The sequence below is a fragment of the Notamacropus eugenii genome, chromosome 3 (genome assembly GCF_028372415.1).
Source record: "Notamacropus eugenii isolate mMacEug1 chromosome 3, mMacEug1.pri_v2, whole genome shotgun sequence".
In the NCBI taxonomy this organism is placed as follows: Eukaryota; Metazoa; Chordata; class Mammalia; order Diprotodontia; family Macropodidae; genus Notamacropus; species Notamacropus eugenii.
Window position 1 is genome coordinate 40921260 of NC_092874.1, and position 20331 is coordinate 40941590.

Here is a 20331-nt window from a genome sequence, read left to right on the forward strand (position 1 = left end):
AGAGAGAGAAACAAAGAAACAAAAAGATCTAACCAGTAAACCCCAAGTTATTCTCAATAGCTGCTAAATGAAAATTGGCATTTCCTTTCGTTATTTAAAAACATTATTTTGAGAAGAGGTCCAGACTGTGACAAAGGGGTCCATGACAGAAAATGGTTAAGAATTCCTACTCTAGAACTGTAAGTTGCAGAAAAGATGCCAACCTGAATTTGTGGAGGGGTTTCCTCATTTGGGAGTTCCTTATATCAAGGAAATCCCAGATCTACTCTCTGGCCAGTGGAGATTTACAAACATCTTGACTGCCATTTCCTTTCATTTCCCTGATGGAAAATAGCCCAGGACCCTGAAGTCAATTGCTTTGGGAAAAGCAAGGCTGCTCTTCCAGTGTAAAATGGTTCAGCAACATAAACTGAGATAATTTTATCAGTGGAAATGGCTACTTTGCTGCTGTGCCCCAAAGTCCATGGGACCTTTCCATTTAACTTGCATCTGAAATCTTCCATTGGAATTTTCTCCCCCACTAGAATGTGAGCTCCTTGAGGGAGGGGCTGTCTTACTTTTCCATTTGTATCCCTACTTTTCTCTACTGCTTTAGCACAGTGCTTTAGACATTTATTGAATGTTGGGTGCTTCAGGTAATGTAACAACAAGTAAGAGAATCGAGTAAAGTCAACTCGTACTTATGAGGTACCTATTAGGTGCCAGAGGCAGCTGGATGGCTCAGTGGATAGAGCATGGGCCTGGAGGCAGGAAGACTCAAGTTCAAATCCTGTCTGAGACACTTACTGTGTGACCCTGAGCAAGTCACTTAAACCTCTATTTGTCTTAAACCACTGGAAAAGGAAATGGCAAACCACTCCAGTACCTTTGCCAAGAAAACCCCATGGACAGCATGGTCCATGGGGTCACGAAAAGTTGGAAATGACTAAATAACCGAACAACAACAACTAGGTATCGGTGTGAGAGCCAGCCAAAGGTGAAGTTTCCACAGTTACTAGCTGATGAAGTCACTGAGAATAAGCCAGATAGTAAGAAAGCCAGCAGACTGCAGGTAGGCTCAGCCAATCAGGACGCTGACAGTGGCCTTCAGGAAGTCACACAAAATTCAATAAGAAGGTCCAGGCCTAAAACCGGCCTGAACATGTCAGGGAAAAGGACCTCGAGTTACCTGGAGAAGGCTTTTCTTCACTGCGCTTGCTTAATGAACCTCATGTATGTAAGCAGACACACCCCACATAAAATTGTCCCTCCATTTTCTGATCATGGGTCCTATATTAAAGCATGTTTGGGAGGAGGGATCATACCAAGGGCGGTTACATAATGGGCATGTAGAAAAGACAGTGACTTCATGGAGAATGGACCAATGCGTCTCCCAGTGCAAGGGTCTGTCTTGAACTAATGGTATATGTCTCATTTGTCTTCTATATTCAGGGCTCCCTCCTCCTGAAAAGAGGGTGGGGGCCCACTTTGATCAGAGTGTTCAATTCCTCTGAACTCTGTTGTAATCAATTTTCTTTGATACCTTTTTAGTGTCAAGAATGTTTCTAACACCAGGTTCTGTGTCAAACACTGGTGTTATAAAGAAAGGCAAAACCCAGTCTTTGTTCTCAAGGAACTCACATGCTAACTGGGGAAACAACATGCAAACAAGCATGTACAAACAAAATAAATAACCAGGACTCAGCTAGTATGACTAATGAATTCTGCAAAGCAGTCACATTATTTAAATTCATGCCGTTTGAAGTTATAATTTCATGTAAAATAGAATTTCAAATACAATGGAAACATGCAGTTAAAATTTGCAAAAGTAAAGTTTTAATCTATTAATATAACAGCAAAAGATAAGGAAAACATATTTCTGATTCATGTTTATTATAAACAATAAAGTAGCTATTGAAAGCAAAATTTTTTAAAAATAAATTTGCTGAATATCACCCTTAAAAGGCCTAAATTTATGATAGGATGAAAATATTATTACTGCCAGAAATATTCAGCTAATATTGAACTGTCTTCTCTTTCTTTAAACCTTCACGCCTCTGTAGGTGAGTACAGAGCGCTTCCTCTGTCTTTCCTCAAGTCTATATGTTTATGTTCTCTCACAATAAACCTAGTATAGTTGGATGAAATGAAGCATTATCCAAAATCACTAATGCCTGTGACAGGACTCTTCTTGCAATAATTTTCAACAGCTGAAAAAATTTGAAAACTAGTCTTTAGTCACCCATGCCTTCTTATCGGACTGCCAAAGAAATGGAAGCAATCAATGTTAGCAGCGGCTTAGAACATGAAGATTTTGTAACCGAAAACCAAACATTATTTTTCATGAGAATTCCCTTCTGCGTTATCTGCCATCTTCAGACACTTCAAATCAAGGCTGAGTGTTTTCTTTCTTAGAAATGTAAGTTCTGGAAGACATTCGTTAATTTCCAGAATAAGCCCATTTCACCCACATTAAAAATGTGGTAATCTGTGCCTCCACCTTCTTCAATTATTTTCTTCAAAACATCAGGATATTTAGAAGCCACATTCTCATTTGCACAGTCTGTCTCTTCAATAATTTTAACATTATGTGATATAAATTTAATGTTATATTGGTTTTCAAAGCGAATGAATGAATCAGCTAAGGTTTGCAGTAAAAGTTTCTTCACTGTCCACTTCATTTCCATTTCTCCCCGACTGTCTTAATTCACCTTGAAATGCTTTTCTGAATGGCTACTTTGTTAAGAGGATGTGTTTTTGATGGCAATCTTTCATCCACATGGCTAAAAGATGGGCCATTTCTATCACTGTCTACACTTCCATCACTATAACACCATAAATACCTTGTAGTGTGTGAGAAACACAAAGAGTTCATGTGACTTTCTCTCTTTTATTTCACCTCTGTATTTTATAATACTGCAGATTCAGCTGTTTCAACATCTTGTCTTTTTTTTAGTTATTATGACCACCCTCATGCTGTTCAATTACATCTAATTTTTGTTCTAATGGAAAAACCAGACTCTTCCTTTTTGTGCTGGCAGTGTTTCCATCTCCATATTCTTCCTGTTGTACATATTGTTAAAGGCTCTTTAAAAAAAAATTCTCATAACTTTTGGTAATAAGGTACACAGCACGTTACAGCCACATGTGATCACAGACAAATGCAGACTTATGGAAAGCATGTTAAAAACTCTGATCAATTCACAAGTATCGCATTAATCAGATTTTGGTTTGTATTAAATGTGACCTGCTATTATTTTATAATTCACGCTAAATTTAATTTCACATTATTCAGACTCTCCTTAATTTCAATCTAGTTGTACACAAATTGGAGATAATGTCACTAAGGCATTAATATCACTAGGGCTCAGGACAGGCTTCTTGTAGAGGTAAGCAGGAAGCAAATTCTAGGCATGGGGGCAAACAACAATGCAGAGGAAGGAGATGGACTACCTTGTGTGAGGAACAGCAAGAAGGCCAGAGTTACTAGATGGCAGAGTAAGTACAGTGGAGGAGAGAAAGGTGCGAAAATGCTGGAAAGGGGGATGGGGTGGGCAGGGCAGGTTATTAAGGGCATTAAATGCCACAACATTTTATATTTAATATCAAAAACACCAGGGAACCACAGGAGTTTACTCAAGAGGGGACAACATGGTCAGACCTGAGATTTCCAAAGATCAGGGTGGTGGCTGAGCCAGAGAAAAGGGGGCTCAGACTAGAAATGCTATGAAGGCAAAATCAACAGGCCTTAGCTACAAGCTTACTACCTGGTAGCACTGAAATGGCTAACTCTGCAGTCAAGCAGAACACTGTCCCTGCCCCAAGCTCCTCTGCATGGGTAGGCCAGTTCATCCTATACTGGCAGCCAAAGTGTTTTTTGCCAAGTGCAGATCTGACCAGGTCCCCACATTACTTAGTAACCTTAAGTGGCTCTTTACTGACTCTAGTATTCAAACTCTTTTGCTAAGCTTTTAAAACTCTTCACCACCTTTTATTTTCAGTTTCCTAAGACCTTCCTCCCTCTGGCACACTCTGGGATGCAGCCAAACCAGCCCTCCCTCAGACGTGCACACATGCCACTGCCTTGCCTGAGCTGGTCCCACCCTGTGAGGCTTGGAATTCCCTCCCTCCTCCCTTCCACTTCTCTTTCTTCAAGGAACAGCTCAAACTACACCATCTTTAGGGGTCAATAAACTATGGCCTTCAAGTAGATATTTTAAAATAAAGTTTTACATAGATATATGTTTATATCTATACAGAGACAAACCATTCTTTGCTCTCAAGCCACAAACGCAGGATTTGACCCTGGTCTTTGTTTGCTGACCTGTTCTAGAAGAAGCCTTTCTTGGTCCCTTCCCAACTGCTGGCATCTTCCATTCTAGGCTCTACTCTGTACTTAACTGTATTATTCTTTATACATTTGTTCTGAAGATGCTTGGGTTTGTACTTGTCTCCTAGATAAGGCACTGCTTCATTTCTTTGTACCTGTATCCTCAGTGCCTAGCGCTGTGTCTGAGACATGGTAGGGGCTTTATAAATGCTGGCTAATTGGTACAGCCAGAAACACAGAGTCCGAAGGATATGATGAAAAATGCAAAGCAAAACCAAAATATTAAATTCTACCTAATAACTTTAAGATTTAATATCAGATACAAAAATAGCTTTTTTGAGAGTCTACTCCCAATTGCAATTATTTCCTTTTATCAGTCATAAGACAACTATTTCAGAGAAAAAGAATGACATTTCCCTGTAAAAGAGGAAAATACCATTTAACGTTACAAGGCTTTGTAATTTCATCTGCACCGATGCCCTTGAGTGAATTTCTATTTTGGTCTTTCAGTTACATCTGCAGCTACTTTCTTGTATTTTTGGAAGCAATGGGTATAATGACAAGATCTGTATTTTTTCAAATGAGATGGTATTCTTTCAAATCCATTTCCCAGAAAACTCAGGCACTAGGGATATATATTAGCATGTAACAATCAAACAAAAAGTGTTGCAAGTTCTCCAGGAGTTAAGTTTCCTGGAAGATAATCAGAAGTAAAAATTCAAATGTAAATGAAGACTCCCTTGGCTGGGAAACCTAGAGGCGTGGTGTCAGACTCCGAACAAAAGTGGAATGAATTAGGCTGGGATGACATTAGACTTCGCTCCCGAGGCACCAGCGCCTGCTCTGTGGCTCCGGAACAGGTCAGTTACTTCTTACTCATTCCAATTCTGAGATGCAAGTTTCAAGCCTACGGACAGTTCTATTTACATATTTATAGGATGACTTTGCAGAGGGATTTAAAGGTACACAGTCAAAACTGAGTGTCATTTGTAAAAACAATTCTTTCTTCAACTTTAAAATAAAGTTTCAAAAAAGATCAGTGGCAGAATCAAAATATCGTTCTTCTTGTTCTGCAGTGAAACAGTATTACATAGAAAGAATTCCAAAAATATGCTCCTTTTTTATTAGGAAGGCAAAAAGGCATGGCACTGTTTTAAATTATTTTATCCTGTAGTTGTAGTGATTTTTATAAGCAACATCTGCCATAGAATATTTTCCTCTTTATACTTTCCAGTCTTGCCTTAATGACTGTGACTGGAAACTTTTTGAAGACTGTTTCCTGTGTGAGGTAGCAGTGTTTTCCCTCAAGATTTCTTTGAACTGAAGCAATTCATATTCATTGTTTTATGTTGAGTTGCCAAATAGTGTACTAGGAAAAGATGAAGAAGAGCCACATGAGTAATTTTTTCAATGAATTTAAGGGCAGAATAGTTAAATTCATTAATACCTGGGCACTGTATGATGAAAGTAGTTCATATGTGTATAGTACCTCCTCCTTCCTAAGAGCTCTGTTATACTCCACCTTCCATATTTAAATAGGACAAATGTGAGACTTTTCTTTTGAAAGAAAACAATTCCGATATTTGTGTCCATTGTTTTAGAATTGTGTTTTCATTCTTGATTACACAAGGTTATTATCTGGAAATCTACAGAGAAAAAATCCATGGGAGAACATAACCATCCTTTTTTTAGAAAAATCAAAGCTCTGAAAGCCACTATAGTTTTTGTTAAGGACAGCGTAGCTCCTGATGGCCAGGCACGTTTATAACAGCTTGCTGTTGGCAGAGAAGCATCCAGCCAAACAGAGAGTTTAAGAGGTGCCAACACCTTCTGAATGAATATCAAAACGGGAGAGAGAGGTAATTCTGTAAAATTGTACTTTTTTAGTCTGGCTGCTGAGATAGGAATTTAACTAACCTTTTGCAGCTCATTTTACATGGCTACTTTAAGTTCATCTGTCAAAACCACAAACTTAGTGGTGGTGGAAGGATTTTGTAAGAGTATCTGTGATATTTCTTAATTTGTGTGGGTAAATGGACTCTACTAGAGCTGGCTCATTTGTCAAAGAATTCTCACTTTTCTTAAATAAATTCTCTCATACTTTTGCTTAGCGTTTGAACAGTAATATGTATTCCATCTCCCCACTACAAATTGAGACACATTTCCAGTCCCTCTGATAGTCCTCGAAGAAGAAGAAAAGCACTAAATAATTGTTTCTGTGGATGCACATCCCACATGGGTTTGGCTCGAGTTAATATTAAGCCTCCAAAAATGTGATGTCATTCCAAGGAATATTACCTAGTCAAGTTCTGGCAAGACACAGACACCATCTATTCAATGATTACTGACTATGAAAAGAGCAAACGTCTATTTTCTCACCAGGAATGAAAATTATGTGAACTAAAACTAGGTTTTCTTTTGCCTAATATTCTAACAAACTGGTAACATGCCCCACTATTGTATCTACCTTCTAGGTTGCGACCATGGATCTGGAACACAATCAGTCCACAGATTACTATTATGAGGAAAATGAAGCAAACGGCACTCAGGATTATAGTCAGTATGAAATACTCTGTGTCAAGGAGGACGTCAGGAATTTTGCCAAGGTGTTCCTGCCTGCTTTCTACACAGTGGCTTTTATTGCTGGAATTGCAGGAAATTCCACAGTGGTGGCCATCTACGCCTACTACAAGAAACAGAAAACCAAGACTGATGTGTACATCATGAATCTGGCAGTGGCTGATCTGCTTCTGCTTGTCACTTTGCCATTTTGGGCAGTGAATGCCGTACATGGATGGGTACTGGGGATACCAATGTGCAAAGTGACTTCAGCCTTATTCACCATAAACTTTGCCTCTGGAATGCAATTTCTGGCTTGCATCAGCATGGACAGATACTCTGCAATAACTAAAGCCCCAGGACATCAACGAGTTGGAAGACCATGTTGGATCATCTGTGTCTGTGTCTGGCTCATTGCAATACTGCTGAGCATACCTCAACTAGTTTTTAATACAGTGAATGACAAGAAGAGATGCCTACCTATATTCTCACACCGCTTAGGAACAACAATTAAGGCATCAATTCAGATCCTGGAAATTTGCATAGGGTTTGTACTACCCTTTCTTATAATGGGAGTTTGCTATTCTCTGACAGCCAGGACACTTATCAAGATACCCAACGTGAAGAAATCTCAGGCCCTCCGGGTTCTACTAGCCGTTGTGGCTGTTTTCATTGTCACTCAGCTGCCATACAACATTGTCAAATTCTGGCAAGCCATTGACATCATCTATTCTCTGATTATCGACTGTGAAATGAGTAAGCGCATGGATGTGGCCATACAAATCACAAAAAGCTTAGCCCTTTTTCATAGCTGTCTCAACCCAATCCTATATGCTTTTATGGGATCTTCTTTTAAAATGCACATTACCAAAATGGTGAAGAAATATGGCTACTGGAGGAGACAGAGACAAAACCCAGAAGACATTCCTTTTGATTCTGAAGAACGCACAGAGTCAATGAGTACTTTTAGTATCTAGCACACCGACCGTTCTTTTTGTTCACTGGGGTGCATGATGCTGCTCAATGTATTCTAATATAGGAGAACATATCTGTATTATCGGGGACTCAAATTTCAGTGTGGAACAATAAGACATATTTAAACAAGACGGTTAATATAAACCAAGTTCTCCCTTGTGACCTCAAAAAATCTGGCTGCATACTAAATGATGTAAAACAATAGCAACAACTACAAGAGGAGGAAAGGAAGAAATCCCTAGAGAAAAACCCAGCAGAGACCTAGGGAGTGAACAAGCAAAGAAAACTCCTGGGGCAATAAAAGACAAAGCATAGGGTAAGAGAACACCAAGAAAAATCTCTGAAGGTACAGAATGATTCTGTAATAACTGGACTCATGGAATGACGGATAAAGCACACAAAACAACTCTAAGAATTTCTGGAAGGCCCCGTAAAAAAATCAAGGGAAGAGATAAAGAGGGAAATGACAGCTCTCGATAAAAACCCAAAATGAGAACGGGTGGCTTAGAACAGGAGATGGGACACTTTGGCCAAGCAGGAGATACCTTCAAAAAGAACAGAGGAGATAGAGTTTAAAAATTCAGACATGTAATATGGTTATTATAGCAAAGTAAAAAGAGAACAGTGGAAAGATCAATGTGTGAGATCAATTCAGTCAAAAATAATAATCTTACACATCTACACATCTTACACAGTTAGAGCACTAACTGATTATGAAATAACGAGAAAAATCATGACACCTTCATCTAGCCACTCTATCAAAAAGGTGAATTTACTCACCACAAAAAACCCAACCAACCAACCAACCAAAAAAAAAAAAACCCTTAAGAAAATAAAAAAGGTAAACGCTAATTTATCCAGCAACAGAAATCAAGAGTTAACAAGTAGCACAATCAGAGGTAAAGCCCGGAGGCTGCCGGAAGGGGGCGCTGAGAAGAGGGCAGCCACCGAGGGGAAGCTAGCCAGAGGACCCAAGGGGAGGCAAGCAAAGAACCAGGAAGCCTTCTAGCTCCTATGGCCTCAGACAGCTTGAGCCTGGAAGACCCAGAGCAGTGAGACCCTGTCCCACAGGACCAGAAGGTCTCGGTGCTATAGCAAGAACTCCATAGCCAGGGTGGTTAAGCACCCAAGTAGCGTGGACTAGGAAGGGAGCCAGGAAAAGAGGCAAACCTCCTATTTTGAGGATTAGCCCACCTTCTAATAGGCACTGAAAGTTTGTAGCCACTTGTTTGCTGCCCCGGACAGCCTTGAAAAACTCAGCACTCTGTACAAAGAGGACACAGGTGAACCTGGGACCTGCTGGCACAAGTGTGAGGGGGAGCCAGTGACAACATAAATCAAGACCAGGCAGGTATGAGTGTACAGGAGCAGTCAGACTCTAACTATGACAAAAAGTTCTAATTTAGGAAGGAAAGGGTGAAATTTGAATAAACAGAAGAAAATGATGACAAAAACAAAGAAGCATCCAGGGTCTTCCACTGTACAAGTCTAGAGCAAGAGACCAAGTTTGCCGTGACTCCAGGCAGAACCTCAGAGAGAGGTGGTAAGTGCCCCCAAGCTCTGCTACAATTTCTAGAAGGGATGAAGCAAGAACTGGAAGAAGAATGAACAGTTCAGTAGAGAGATGAAATTTTACACAAGTAACATACCCCCTGGAAATGAGAGTAGACCAAAGAAACAGATGACTCCAGGAGGCAACAAGAAATATTAAAACAGTGGAAAGAATTAAAAAAGGGGAAAATAAAGGTATCTCCTAATAAAAACAATTCACCTAGAAAACAGATCACAATTAATCTAAGAATAATTAGACAAAAAACCATGGCAAAAAAAATCAGGATATTTTCTTCCAAGAAATCATAAAGGAAAACTGCCCAAACTCATCAGAACCAGTCACCTCCTGAAAGAAACTCTCAAATGAAAACTCCCAGGAACACCATGGACAAATCTAGAGCTTGTAGATTAAAAGTAAAAAATACTGCACACAGCCCGAAGGTAAAAGTGCAAATACCAAGGAGCCTTGGTCAGGATCATCCAAGACCTGGCAGTGACCAAAGTAAAGGACAGAAGAGCTTAGAATGTGATATTCCAAAAGGCAAAAGATAAAGGCTTAAAAGAAGAACAACTTACCTGGCAAAACTAAATATAATCCTATAGGTAAAAAAGGACTTCTAATAAATTAGAGGACGTCCAATCTTTCCTGATAAAAAGACAAATGCTGAACAGAATCTCTGCAAACAGACAACTCAAGAGAAAATGAGGAAAGTAAATACACTGGGGAAAGTGGGAGGAAATATGCAGTGAAGAAATATTTGCATTATAAAGGGAAGAGGAAATATTGACTGAGAATCCTAATGTCTTCAAAAAATAAAGGAAGTGAAGTAACACAGGAGACTCGGGATGATTTTGTTCTGTTATGATGATTCCAAGTGAAAAAGGGGAAGGAGGGGGAAGAGCAAGTGTCCTAGCCTGGAGGAAGTGTGGGGAGCATGTGTCCATCTGACCTGGACAAGGGGTGGTTGGAAACACACGCACGCACGCACACGCAAGAACACATACACACCCATGCACACCCACACATACACCCACCCACATATGCATACATACACCCACATGCACGCACGCACACACATACACCCACACACACGTGCACACATGCACACACACGCACACCTGTTTGGTGGAGAAAAATGTCAAACTCAAAGGGAAGAAAACAAGGGCAAAGCTGCCAGAGGAGAGGAGGGTGCACCACAGTTGTGGGGTCTGGGCACAGGGAAGACAAGGGCGCACCATGACTAGCACTGAAGACACTGTGTCTCGCTGCCTTCTTTACAGAGATGGGGTGAGGAGAAGCAAACACAGAAGAGAAGAATGAAGAGATACATGGTTAATAATCATGACAAAAATAGGATGAATTTGCCTAGAAAACAGAAAAGGAATGCAGAGCAGATCAGAGCGTAAAATTTAAAAATGTGGTGTTTACAAGAAACACACTTGAAATGTAAAGATTCACGCATTATTAAAATAAGGGGGTACAGTATAATTTATTACGTTTAGCTGAACTCAAAAAAGCAGGGACAGCAATCTCATCTTAGACAAGGCAACAGTGAAAAGAGATGGTTATAAAGGATGGAAAGGAAATTACATTTTACTTAAAAGACACCATAACCTATGAATAAATATCCAGTCTTAAGTAAATATAAGCACTAAGTATCTAACGTCTATAGGAAAAGTTAATTGACTTACAGGGAGAAAGAGACAACAAAACTATAATCGCTGGGGACCTCAATGTACCTACTTCAGATTTAGACAAAGTTCGTAAAGAAGTTAAGGACCTAATAAGAACTTTAGAAAGGTCAATTATGACAGATCTCTGGTTTATTGAATGGGAAAAGGAATACACATATTTCTCAGCACTGCATGGCACATTTATAAAAAACTAACCAGGTTTGGAGCATAATAATCTCAAAAATGTGGAAAAACAGAAATGCTTAAAATATTCTTTATGGACTATAATGTAAAAAGAATTATAGGTCCTTAAAAGAAGTATTAAAAATTATTTGGAGACTAAACAACTTAATCTAAAAAATTCATGGGTCAAAGAACTAAAAACAATATTAAGTTTCATCAAATCAAATATTAAGAAAACATAACAAACCGTTAGGAATCTCCCAAAACAATTCTAAGTAGAAAATTTAAACACTTAAAAAAAAATTAACATTAGAAAATCTATATGCTTTCAACAATAAGAGAAAGACTAGATCAGTGAAATGGGTATGAAACAAAAAAATAAATAAATAAAAACTAGAAAAATAACACCACCTCCTCCCCAAAAAACCCAAAATAGATATGGTGAAAATCAAAGAAAAAAAATTTTAAATCCTTCAACTGGTAAATAAAGCAAGAAGCTATTTTAAAAACAATAAACCAAATAAACATTTAATTCAATAATTAAAAAAAATCAAATTGCCTGTATCAAAAATGAAAAAAGGAAAATTACCACAAACAGAGAAGAAATAAAGGAAATTTCAATTAAATGCCAACGAAATTGACAACTTGACTGAAATAGATGAAAATCTACAAAATTTAAATGACCTACATTATCAGAAGAAGAAAAAGAAAATTTAAACAACACAGTCTCAGAAAAACAAAACAGAAACCAAGGAAAGTCAAATGAGAGAAAGGAAATTACAGACCAATATCACTAATGAATATCAATGCAAATATTTTAAATAGAATCATAGCAATAAGCTACAACAACTTATAGAAGATTTATAGTATGATAACGTAGGATTTACATTAAATATAGTATTGGTTCAAAACTATAAGCATAAAAAGATCATATTAATAATAAAACGATCAAAATCACATAATTTTGTCAATTTGTCAATATATGCAAATACAGGCAACACATGCAAAAAAAGCTTTTGACAAGACACAGCACACTTTTATGTTAAAAACAGTAAGAGATATACGGAAAATGGTCCCTCTTAAAATGAAAAACCAGCATTATAGGTAATGGAAATCAACCAGATCCCTTTCCAATAAGATTAGGCACAATGCAGGGATATTCATTATCACCACTTCATTTAACATAGTGCTAGAAATGTTACAGCCACAGCAATATGACAAGAAAAAGAAATTGAGAAAATAAGCAAAAGTTTAGCAGAAACCAAACTATCGCTTTTTACAGATGCTTGCTGACAACGAGGGCAATAAAAATATACAAAATATTTAGGAATCCATCTACTGAGACACACATAGGAAATATACAAACATCATTTCCAAAAATAAGTACAGATACAGATAAATGGAGAAATATTAATTGTATGTGGTTGGTCTCTGCCAATATAACAAAAAGATGACAGTTGTACCTAAATTAATCTATAAATTCAGTGCCCTACCAGTCAAGTTATCAAAGGATTTTTTATAGAGCTAGAAAATATTAATAAAATTCATTTGGAAAGAGGAAAAAAAGTTTAGATTCTCAAGAGAAATAATGAGGAAAAAGCAGGAAGGAAGAGGGTCTAGAAGTACAAGATCTCAAACCATACTTTCATGCAGCAAGCATCAAAACTATTTGATACTGGCTTAAATATATAAATTACTCTGTGAAACAGATCAAGTACACAGCGTATACAATGTACAGAAGCAACAAACATAGTAATAATGTTGGATAAACCTAAAAACTGCAACTCTTGGTGGAAAGGCTCACTATTTGACCAAAATCGGTTCCAAATAGATATAACCTATACATAAAAAAAATCACATCACAAATAAATGAGAGGAGCAAGGAAGAAAATACTTCTTGTAGCTATGGAGACGGCAAGAGCTCATGTCCAGATAAGGAAAGCACTTGCACAAACAAATCGTTGCAATTAAAATAGAAGGGAAACAGTTAACTGAGGTAAAAAAAATGTCACCAGTTTCTAGAATAAAGGTCTGATATCCAAGAAACATAGCACACAAATTTAACAATATAAGAAAATGAGCTCAATACATGATAGTCAATAGACATAAAAGGCAGTTCTCTCAAAGAATTTCAAGCTACCAAAAAAAATCTTAAAAGCTTCAAATTACCAATAGGAAAATTCACATTAAAACATCTCATACCTAAGAGACTGATAAAGGTGACAGAAAAAAAAATGTGAATTACTGGGAGGACTGTAAGAAGAAAGACATACCATTCCACTGGTGGTAGGGTGGCGAAATGGTCCATTCATTCTGGAAAGTATTTTGGAATTATGTTTCCCAAATCACTAAACTGTACATGCTTTTCATACTAGCAATACCCCTATTAGGCCTTTACAACCCAGAGAATAGAAAGAGTTTTAGACTCAAATGTTCGCAAATATGTAAAGCAGCTCTTCTTGCTATAGTAAAGAACTGGAAACAAAGAGGAGGTTCATTAACTAGGGAAAGGCTGAACAAATAATGGTATATGAATAGAATGAAATGTTATTGTGCCACAAGAAATTATAAAAGGGATATTTAGGAGAAACCTGTGAAGACTTGTATGAACGGATGTATAGTGAAGTACGCAGAAACAAGAGAACATGAAAACTGTACACAGTAATTTACACAATAATAACAACACTATCATGAAAAACTGTTTGGAAAGATTCAACTACTGATCAACACAATGACCAGACAATCCCAGAGAGCCCAGTGCGGCCCACCTCCTGAAAGAAGAGTGAGGAGCTAAGCGCAGAACGATGCGTATGTTTTTGGAATAACAAATGTGCATGTTTAGTTTGCCTTGTTATACTCTTTTTGTTACATGGATTATATTTGTATTTTTTTAGTCTGGGGAAAAGGGTTTAAAAATGAAAAAATAAGTGAGAAGGAAAGAAAATATTTTTTGAACTTAAAAAATTACAGTAATAGAATAATTGAAAGTGAGTAGAAGTCTGGTCTGTAGCAGGGAAGGGGATGACTGTCCGTGCAAAAGCGGGGAAACAGGGAGGGGACTGTCTCAAGCTAAAAATAAACTGTAGCTAAAAGGAGAGCAAGGACAGGCTAGAGCTCTGAGTCTGGAGTGGGAAGGGAAGACTAAGGGAGCAGAGCGGGATCTGATTGTTCCCAGCTCCTAGGCACAAACTTTTCAAGGAAGGAACATTATAAAAAGATTTGATGGGGGAGAGGGGAAGAACAAGTTTAGTAATCATAACCATAAATGCGAATGGGATGAACTTAGTTGTAAAGAAGAAGACAGTGGAAGAATGAATCAGAAAACAAACCTCAGTGATTTGCTATATGTAAGAAATACTCTTAAAACACAAATATTCATATGACAGTAAAATGAAGAACTGAAATATTATTTCTCATCTGAATCTGAAATAACAGTAGTGGAAATCATGACCTCAGACAAAGCAGTAGGACATGATACTTAAACATACTATAAATAATGAAAATACAAATGTTAAATATGTTAAATAAATACCAAATAATAAAATACCTAAATGCTTTAAGCAAAAGCTAACTAAATTACAGTAAGAGCCACTAGTGTGGAAAATAGTTGTAGATAGTAAATATTTCTCATTCTGATTTAGATATCTAACAGAAGGATAAGCAAGAAATTAAAGATTTGAATGAAATTTTAGATATGATAGCTCTTTTGCAACTACTGAATGACATTTAAAGAACATACATAATTTCTGCATCATATATTAGCAAAATATGATTATGTGTTAGAACATAAAGAACACATAAATATACAAAGGCAAAAAAGTTAAATTCCTTACAGATCATAACACCAGCATGCTAACTGAACCTATTCATTACTACATGAAGACAAAACAACGAACATTATCCCCAAAACTAAATATATTCAAAAAACAAATCACAAAAACAAAGATAATTATGCTAAAGACAATGATATTGAGACAATTTTGTAAAATGTTACAAATGAGGCTAAAGAAGGAGGAAAATTTTGATTGCTCAAAAGATAAAGAAGATAATAAATTAAACATGTAACCAAAACCCCCAAAATTAATACTACAAATACAAAAGACGAAAACCTTAAAATCAAAGAAGAAATGAAACAAAAATACTAGTGAATCATAAAATGAAGTTTTTTAATCAAATCAACAAAATTAATAAACTATTACTTAATTTGCCAAAGAGAGAAAATTAAATGATCAAAAACAAAAATCAGAAGGAGGAATTCACAAGAAATAGAAAAGAAACCTGAAACTATTATATCTAATTTTGGACAAAAACCTTTCAAGTTAACAAAACAGTAAACAGATGATATAAACAACTGAAAACCAGAAAGTAAAATTAATTAATTCAGAAGTAATTACCAAAGGGAAGGAAGTCTGCTCCAGATAGACTTATAAACAATTTCTATCAAGAATTTAATCAATTAATAATTTCTATATCACATAAACTGTTTGTAAGTAAGAAAGAAGGTATCTTACCGACTTCCTTCTATGCGGCAAACATGGTCCTGACATCCATCAGGAAAAGATAATGCAGAAAGAGACAATACAGGCAAATATCATTAAAGAAATGTTTGTAAATCTATAAAGTTTGTTAAGAAATTTATTAATAAGGAGGCTATAGTAACATATCCACATAATTATTTGTTATGATTAGGTTGGAGAAATTCAAGGATAGCTAAAATTAGGAAAGTTAAAATCATAATGCCAAAGATTACAGAATCACAGGATGCAGAAAAGGTCTTTAATCCAGTATTATTTTATACTGAAAAACACTAAAAGAGAATGGAACCACGAAGATCTTTCCTTAACGTAATCAAAAAGCACCTCCCTAAAACCAGGTCAAGTGAAAACACGAACTTTCCCAATAAAATAAAGGAGGAAGAAGGAATGCCACTATTTCCACGATAATTTGATAAAGTGCTAAAAAATGCTGTAAGACAAGAAAAGGACTCTGAAAGAAAAGCATGGGTAAAGAAACACAGAAACAAACCTGACGTGATTTACTTTGGGGAAGGGGATGAGGGGGGCAGCAAGCATTTACATAGACAGCACCAATGGTGTAAAGAATTTTTTTTTTTTACACAAAGTATCTGACTTGATCCTTACAATGGTCCTAGGAGCTAGATGCTGTTATTATCCTCACGAGATAGATGAAAAAACTGAGGCAAACAGAGGTTAAGTTTGTCCGTGGTTTACAGTCAGTAAGTGTCTGAGGCTGGATTTGAACTTGGGTCTTTCTGACCCTCGCCCAATATTCTATTAACTCAAGAGAATTACTGAAAAAAATTTATCAAGACAAGACCTTCAGTAACATAGTACAAAAAACAAATGAAATGCAAAATAAATCCAGAAAAACCATTTATGGATACATATATTTATATACACACACACACACACACACACACACACACACACACACGTATGGTTAGTAGAGCTATACTTAGTATATATACTTAGTTATACTTAGTGTATATATGTACGTTTTTCAGGTACATTAACAATTTTTAATCTTAAAAACTAATGCAAATTAGTTTGGTTGCTTTTGATTTTATTGAAAATGTATTTTAGAAAAAAACTGCAGCAAACTGACTTGGGGGAATATTGGGGATCGATTTATTGGTTCAGCCATTATCCTCCAGAATTCCAACTGTTCTATAAGTTCATAAACAAAGAGCTGGAGAAAAGTAGTTTTAATAGGAACTACAATAAGCTTCACTTTGCCATCTCTGAGTTTCTTTAGATCATTTAAGGAAAGTGGAAAACGACTGTAAGCTTCACTGTCTGAACACACACACCACATTCCAAATTGAGAACTCCAAAGACACATACAGCAGACCCACAAACACAACTGCAAAACAGTCATTACAAAAATGAATGAAGAACTAAAGTGCTAGCAGAGATAGTCAGTGACCCTACATATATACATGTCTACACACTATATATAAATTCATATCCATGTGAACACATATACATACATATGTGTATATTTCAAATTATAGAGTCAGTGCTATACTGATCAAATTACCATAAGGATACTTTATACAATGACATAAAATGATAAAAAAATTCATTTGGAGTAATAAAAGGTTAAGACTATCAAAGGATAAAATGAAAAAAAAAGGACAGGAGAACTCGGTGTTTGTAAGGGATGATTAAAACTTTTGTTTCCACAGAAATCATGTCATACATGATTTATAAAGCCTAAGGATTCATACATGCCAGAAAGTATTGGTTACTTGCAGTGAATGCAGGAAAATAAATTGATTATAGGGAGAATAGTGGGGATGTTGATTAACATTTCACTCATCAGGATGAAGGTGCCTACTTACCAGCAGAGTAAACCCAGGAATTGTCTCTCCTGTGTCAACAACCTCAGGAGGAGAACTTCATTTCCCAACTCTAACTTAAATAGTGGGACTTTTCTTATGTTAATACAGACATCTTGGGTTTGACTCTCTTAGCAATTGAGAAAATTCCTCTCTCATACTATGGAGATCATAAAATCTGAGTGATGCAGACATCCTGATTTGAGATTAAAAGTATTTCTGCCTTGTCATGTTTATGCTAAATAAAGCATAAGGAAAATGAGGATGAAAAGGGGGGTCCTGAAATGTGAAATGTAATCGGGGCAGAGACCCACGTGGTGGTGTTTTGGATAGGTTTTTGGATAGGCTATGAATCCTGAAGTACCCAAGCCAATGGGAAACAGGAGAGGAAAAAATCCTAATTTATGAATTAGGATATGGTATAAAAGGCTTTGTAATGATCTGAAAGGGAGTGTCTCCTTGTGGGTCACTCAGTCTCTTGCGGTCTCTTGCCAGAGAATGATAAATAGAAATCTTTTTTTTTATTCATTGATGGTCATGTGGAGTTCTTGGTAAGACGATTGTTTCTAACAATGTTACTTGATGTTATTATACTAAACAGTATTAATGATCAAAACTATTTGATACTGGATAAAATGTAGAAAAATAGGTTAATGGATTTTATTCAGAATGATTATAAAATATATAACAGCCAATGTACCAAAGCAACGTTCTCTCTCTCTCTCTCTCTCTCTCTCTCTCTCTCTCTCTCTCTCTCTCTCTCTCTCTCTATATATATATATATATATATATATATACATAGACAACTTCAGTGCTTTTTAAAAGAAATTAAAAAGAGTTTAATGAATTTAAAGTAACTGGAGGGATATTTTGTGTTCATGCTAAACTGTGTCAGGGTAGCAAAAATAATTTTTTAAAAAGTCTACATTAATTTACAGATTTAGTGCTATATCTACCAAGGGGACTGCTTTATGGAGTTAGACAAAATAATAAGATTCACTTGTAGGAACAACAGGAAATGATGACAGAGGTAAGACTTCACACTTAGGTGGCAGGGAGGATGAGAAGATAATCATCAAAATTATTTGGTACTAGTAATCGACAAAGGTCCATATTCACAGTATTCATAATAGCACTTTTTGGAATAACAAAAATTGGAAATGAATTAGATACCCCCTGATTGGGGGATGGCTATGGTAATGAACACAGTCTTATGCTATAAGGAGTGAAAATGATCAAGATGACTAATTATGCAAAGACCTACATAACCTAATGTAAAATGAAGTAAGCGGAACCAGAACAACATACACAATGACCACTACAACAATGAAAATGAAAAAAAGAACTGACTGAAACAGTTCTATGAGATTATGAGCACCAAGACCGGCCCAAATAAAGACCTATGAGAAGAAACGTCCCTACAACCCCCCAGACAATATCAGCCTTTTTCAGCGTGCTAGTTTTGTTAATCTTTTTTCTTTTTCATTATTTCATTTTTATTACATGGAAGAGGAAAGCGTAATATTGGGAAATGTAAGTAACATAAAAACAAAAGATGTCAACAAAAACTTCATTTGAAAAACAGACTAAAGAAGTAAGACTTTGAAATAAAATGTACAAAGAAATCTAGAATTTAGTAAACCTCTCCAAGAAAACTATTTAGGAAGGGTCTCTTTAATAGCTGTTGAGAACTAGAAAGGTTAAACCAATATCTCACACCTTGAATCACAATAAATCTCAAGTGGAAAAATAATCTAAATATAAAAAGTAACAACACTAAAAACAGATGCAAACTATAATTTTCTCAATTACACCAACAGGAAATCTGTAACACCAGGAAAAAAGAATGTAAAAAGTAAAATCGTCTATTTCAATGACATAAAATTAAAGGGATTTGTTTCTGTTTGCACAAATAAGATCAACATAAGCAGAATGAGAAGATAATGGATGAGGGAAAATGTCTGCATTAAATATATCTCAACATAACCTAACATTAACATTTATAGAGAACTGATACAGATATGTAAGATTTAAAGCTCTATTTCAAAAGACAAGTGGTCAAAGAATAGTTTTCAAAAGCACTACAAACTATCCATAACCACACAAAAATGTTCCAAGCACTAATAAGCAGAGAAATGTAAATTAAAATATCTGTGAGTCATTCATTTACCTTATACCCACGAAGGTAGCAAAGAGGCTAAATAATGATTATGAGAGAGGCCATGGGAAGGGAAGCATGCTAATTGTCATTTGAACTGTCACTTGGTTTGATCAGTCTGGAAAACAATTCTGAAACATACAAGAAAACTTACAGCATTTTTCACTCCCTCTGACATAGCAGCTACTCCAGTACTGGGGATATATCCTAAGGAGATTATCAATCACAAGAAAAAACATCATACTTGCAAAAATATTTACAGTAATAATATTTTATAACAACAAGCTGGAAACAAAATTTGTGCCCAATAGACTGGAAAATGGTGGAATAAATTAATGTAATACAGTATAGGAATGTAGTAGGATATTACTGTTCACCGAGCACTGATGAATATGAAGAATTTGGAGAAAGACTGAAGATTTTATGAAGTAATATGGAATGAAAAAAGTAAGCCCCAAATGACAATATATGCGATGACCATAACAACGTAAATAGAATCAACAAGGAGAGACAACACAATGTTGGTGCCACACTGCCAAGGTTTAAGGACATAACCTTCCT

At 36.3% G+C, this 20331-nt stretch overlaps 2 protein-coding genes across 4 annotated transcripts in view; one reads left to right on the forward strand and one right to left on the reverse strand.

The window, feature by feature from the left end:
• The window catches only part of ACAD11 (acyl-CoA dehydrogenase family member 11), a 97556-nt gene that overhangs the window by 26854 nt on the left and 50371 nt on the right, over positions 1–20331 (reverse strand). The window lies entirely within an intron of this gene.
• On the forward strand, positions 4459–10227 carry ACKR4 (atypical chemokine receptor 4). Of its 2 annotated transcripts, none has more exons than XM_072651341.1 (2): positions 4459–6168; positions 6784–10227. In XM_072651341.1, the coding sequence occupies exon 2, from the start codon at positions 6793–6795 to the stop codon at positions 7843–7845; it is 1053 nt and encodes a 350-aa protein (XP_072507442.1). In that variant the 5' UTR covers positions 4459–6168; positions 6784–6792; the 3' UTR covers positions 7846–10227. The 2 variants fall into 2 exon arrangements, with proteins under 2 accessions (XP_072507442.1, XP_072507441.1); XM_072651340.1 differs by having other exon boundaries at positions 4718–5169.

Bases quoted from the DNA above. Each gene is read 5' to 3' on its own strand.
- ACKR4 (XM_072651340.1), top strand. From the start codon at position 5,038: ATGAAGACTCCCTTGGCTGGGAAACCTAGAGGCGTGGTGTCAGACTCC. The intron at 5,170-6,783 runs GTCAGTTACTTC...TCTACCTTCTAG, and splicing joins GCTCTGTGGCTCCGGAACAG to GTTGCGACCATGGATCTGGA.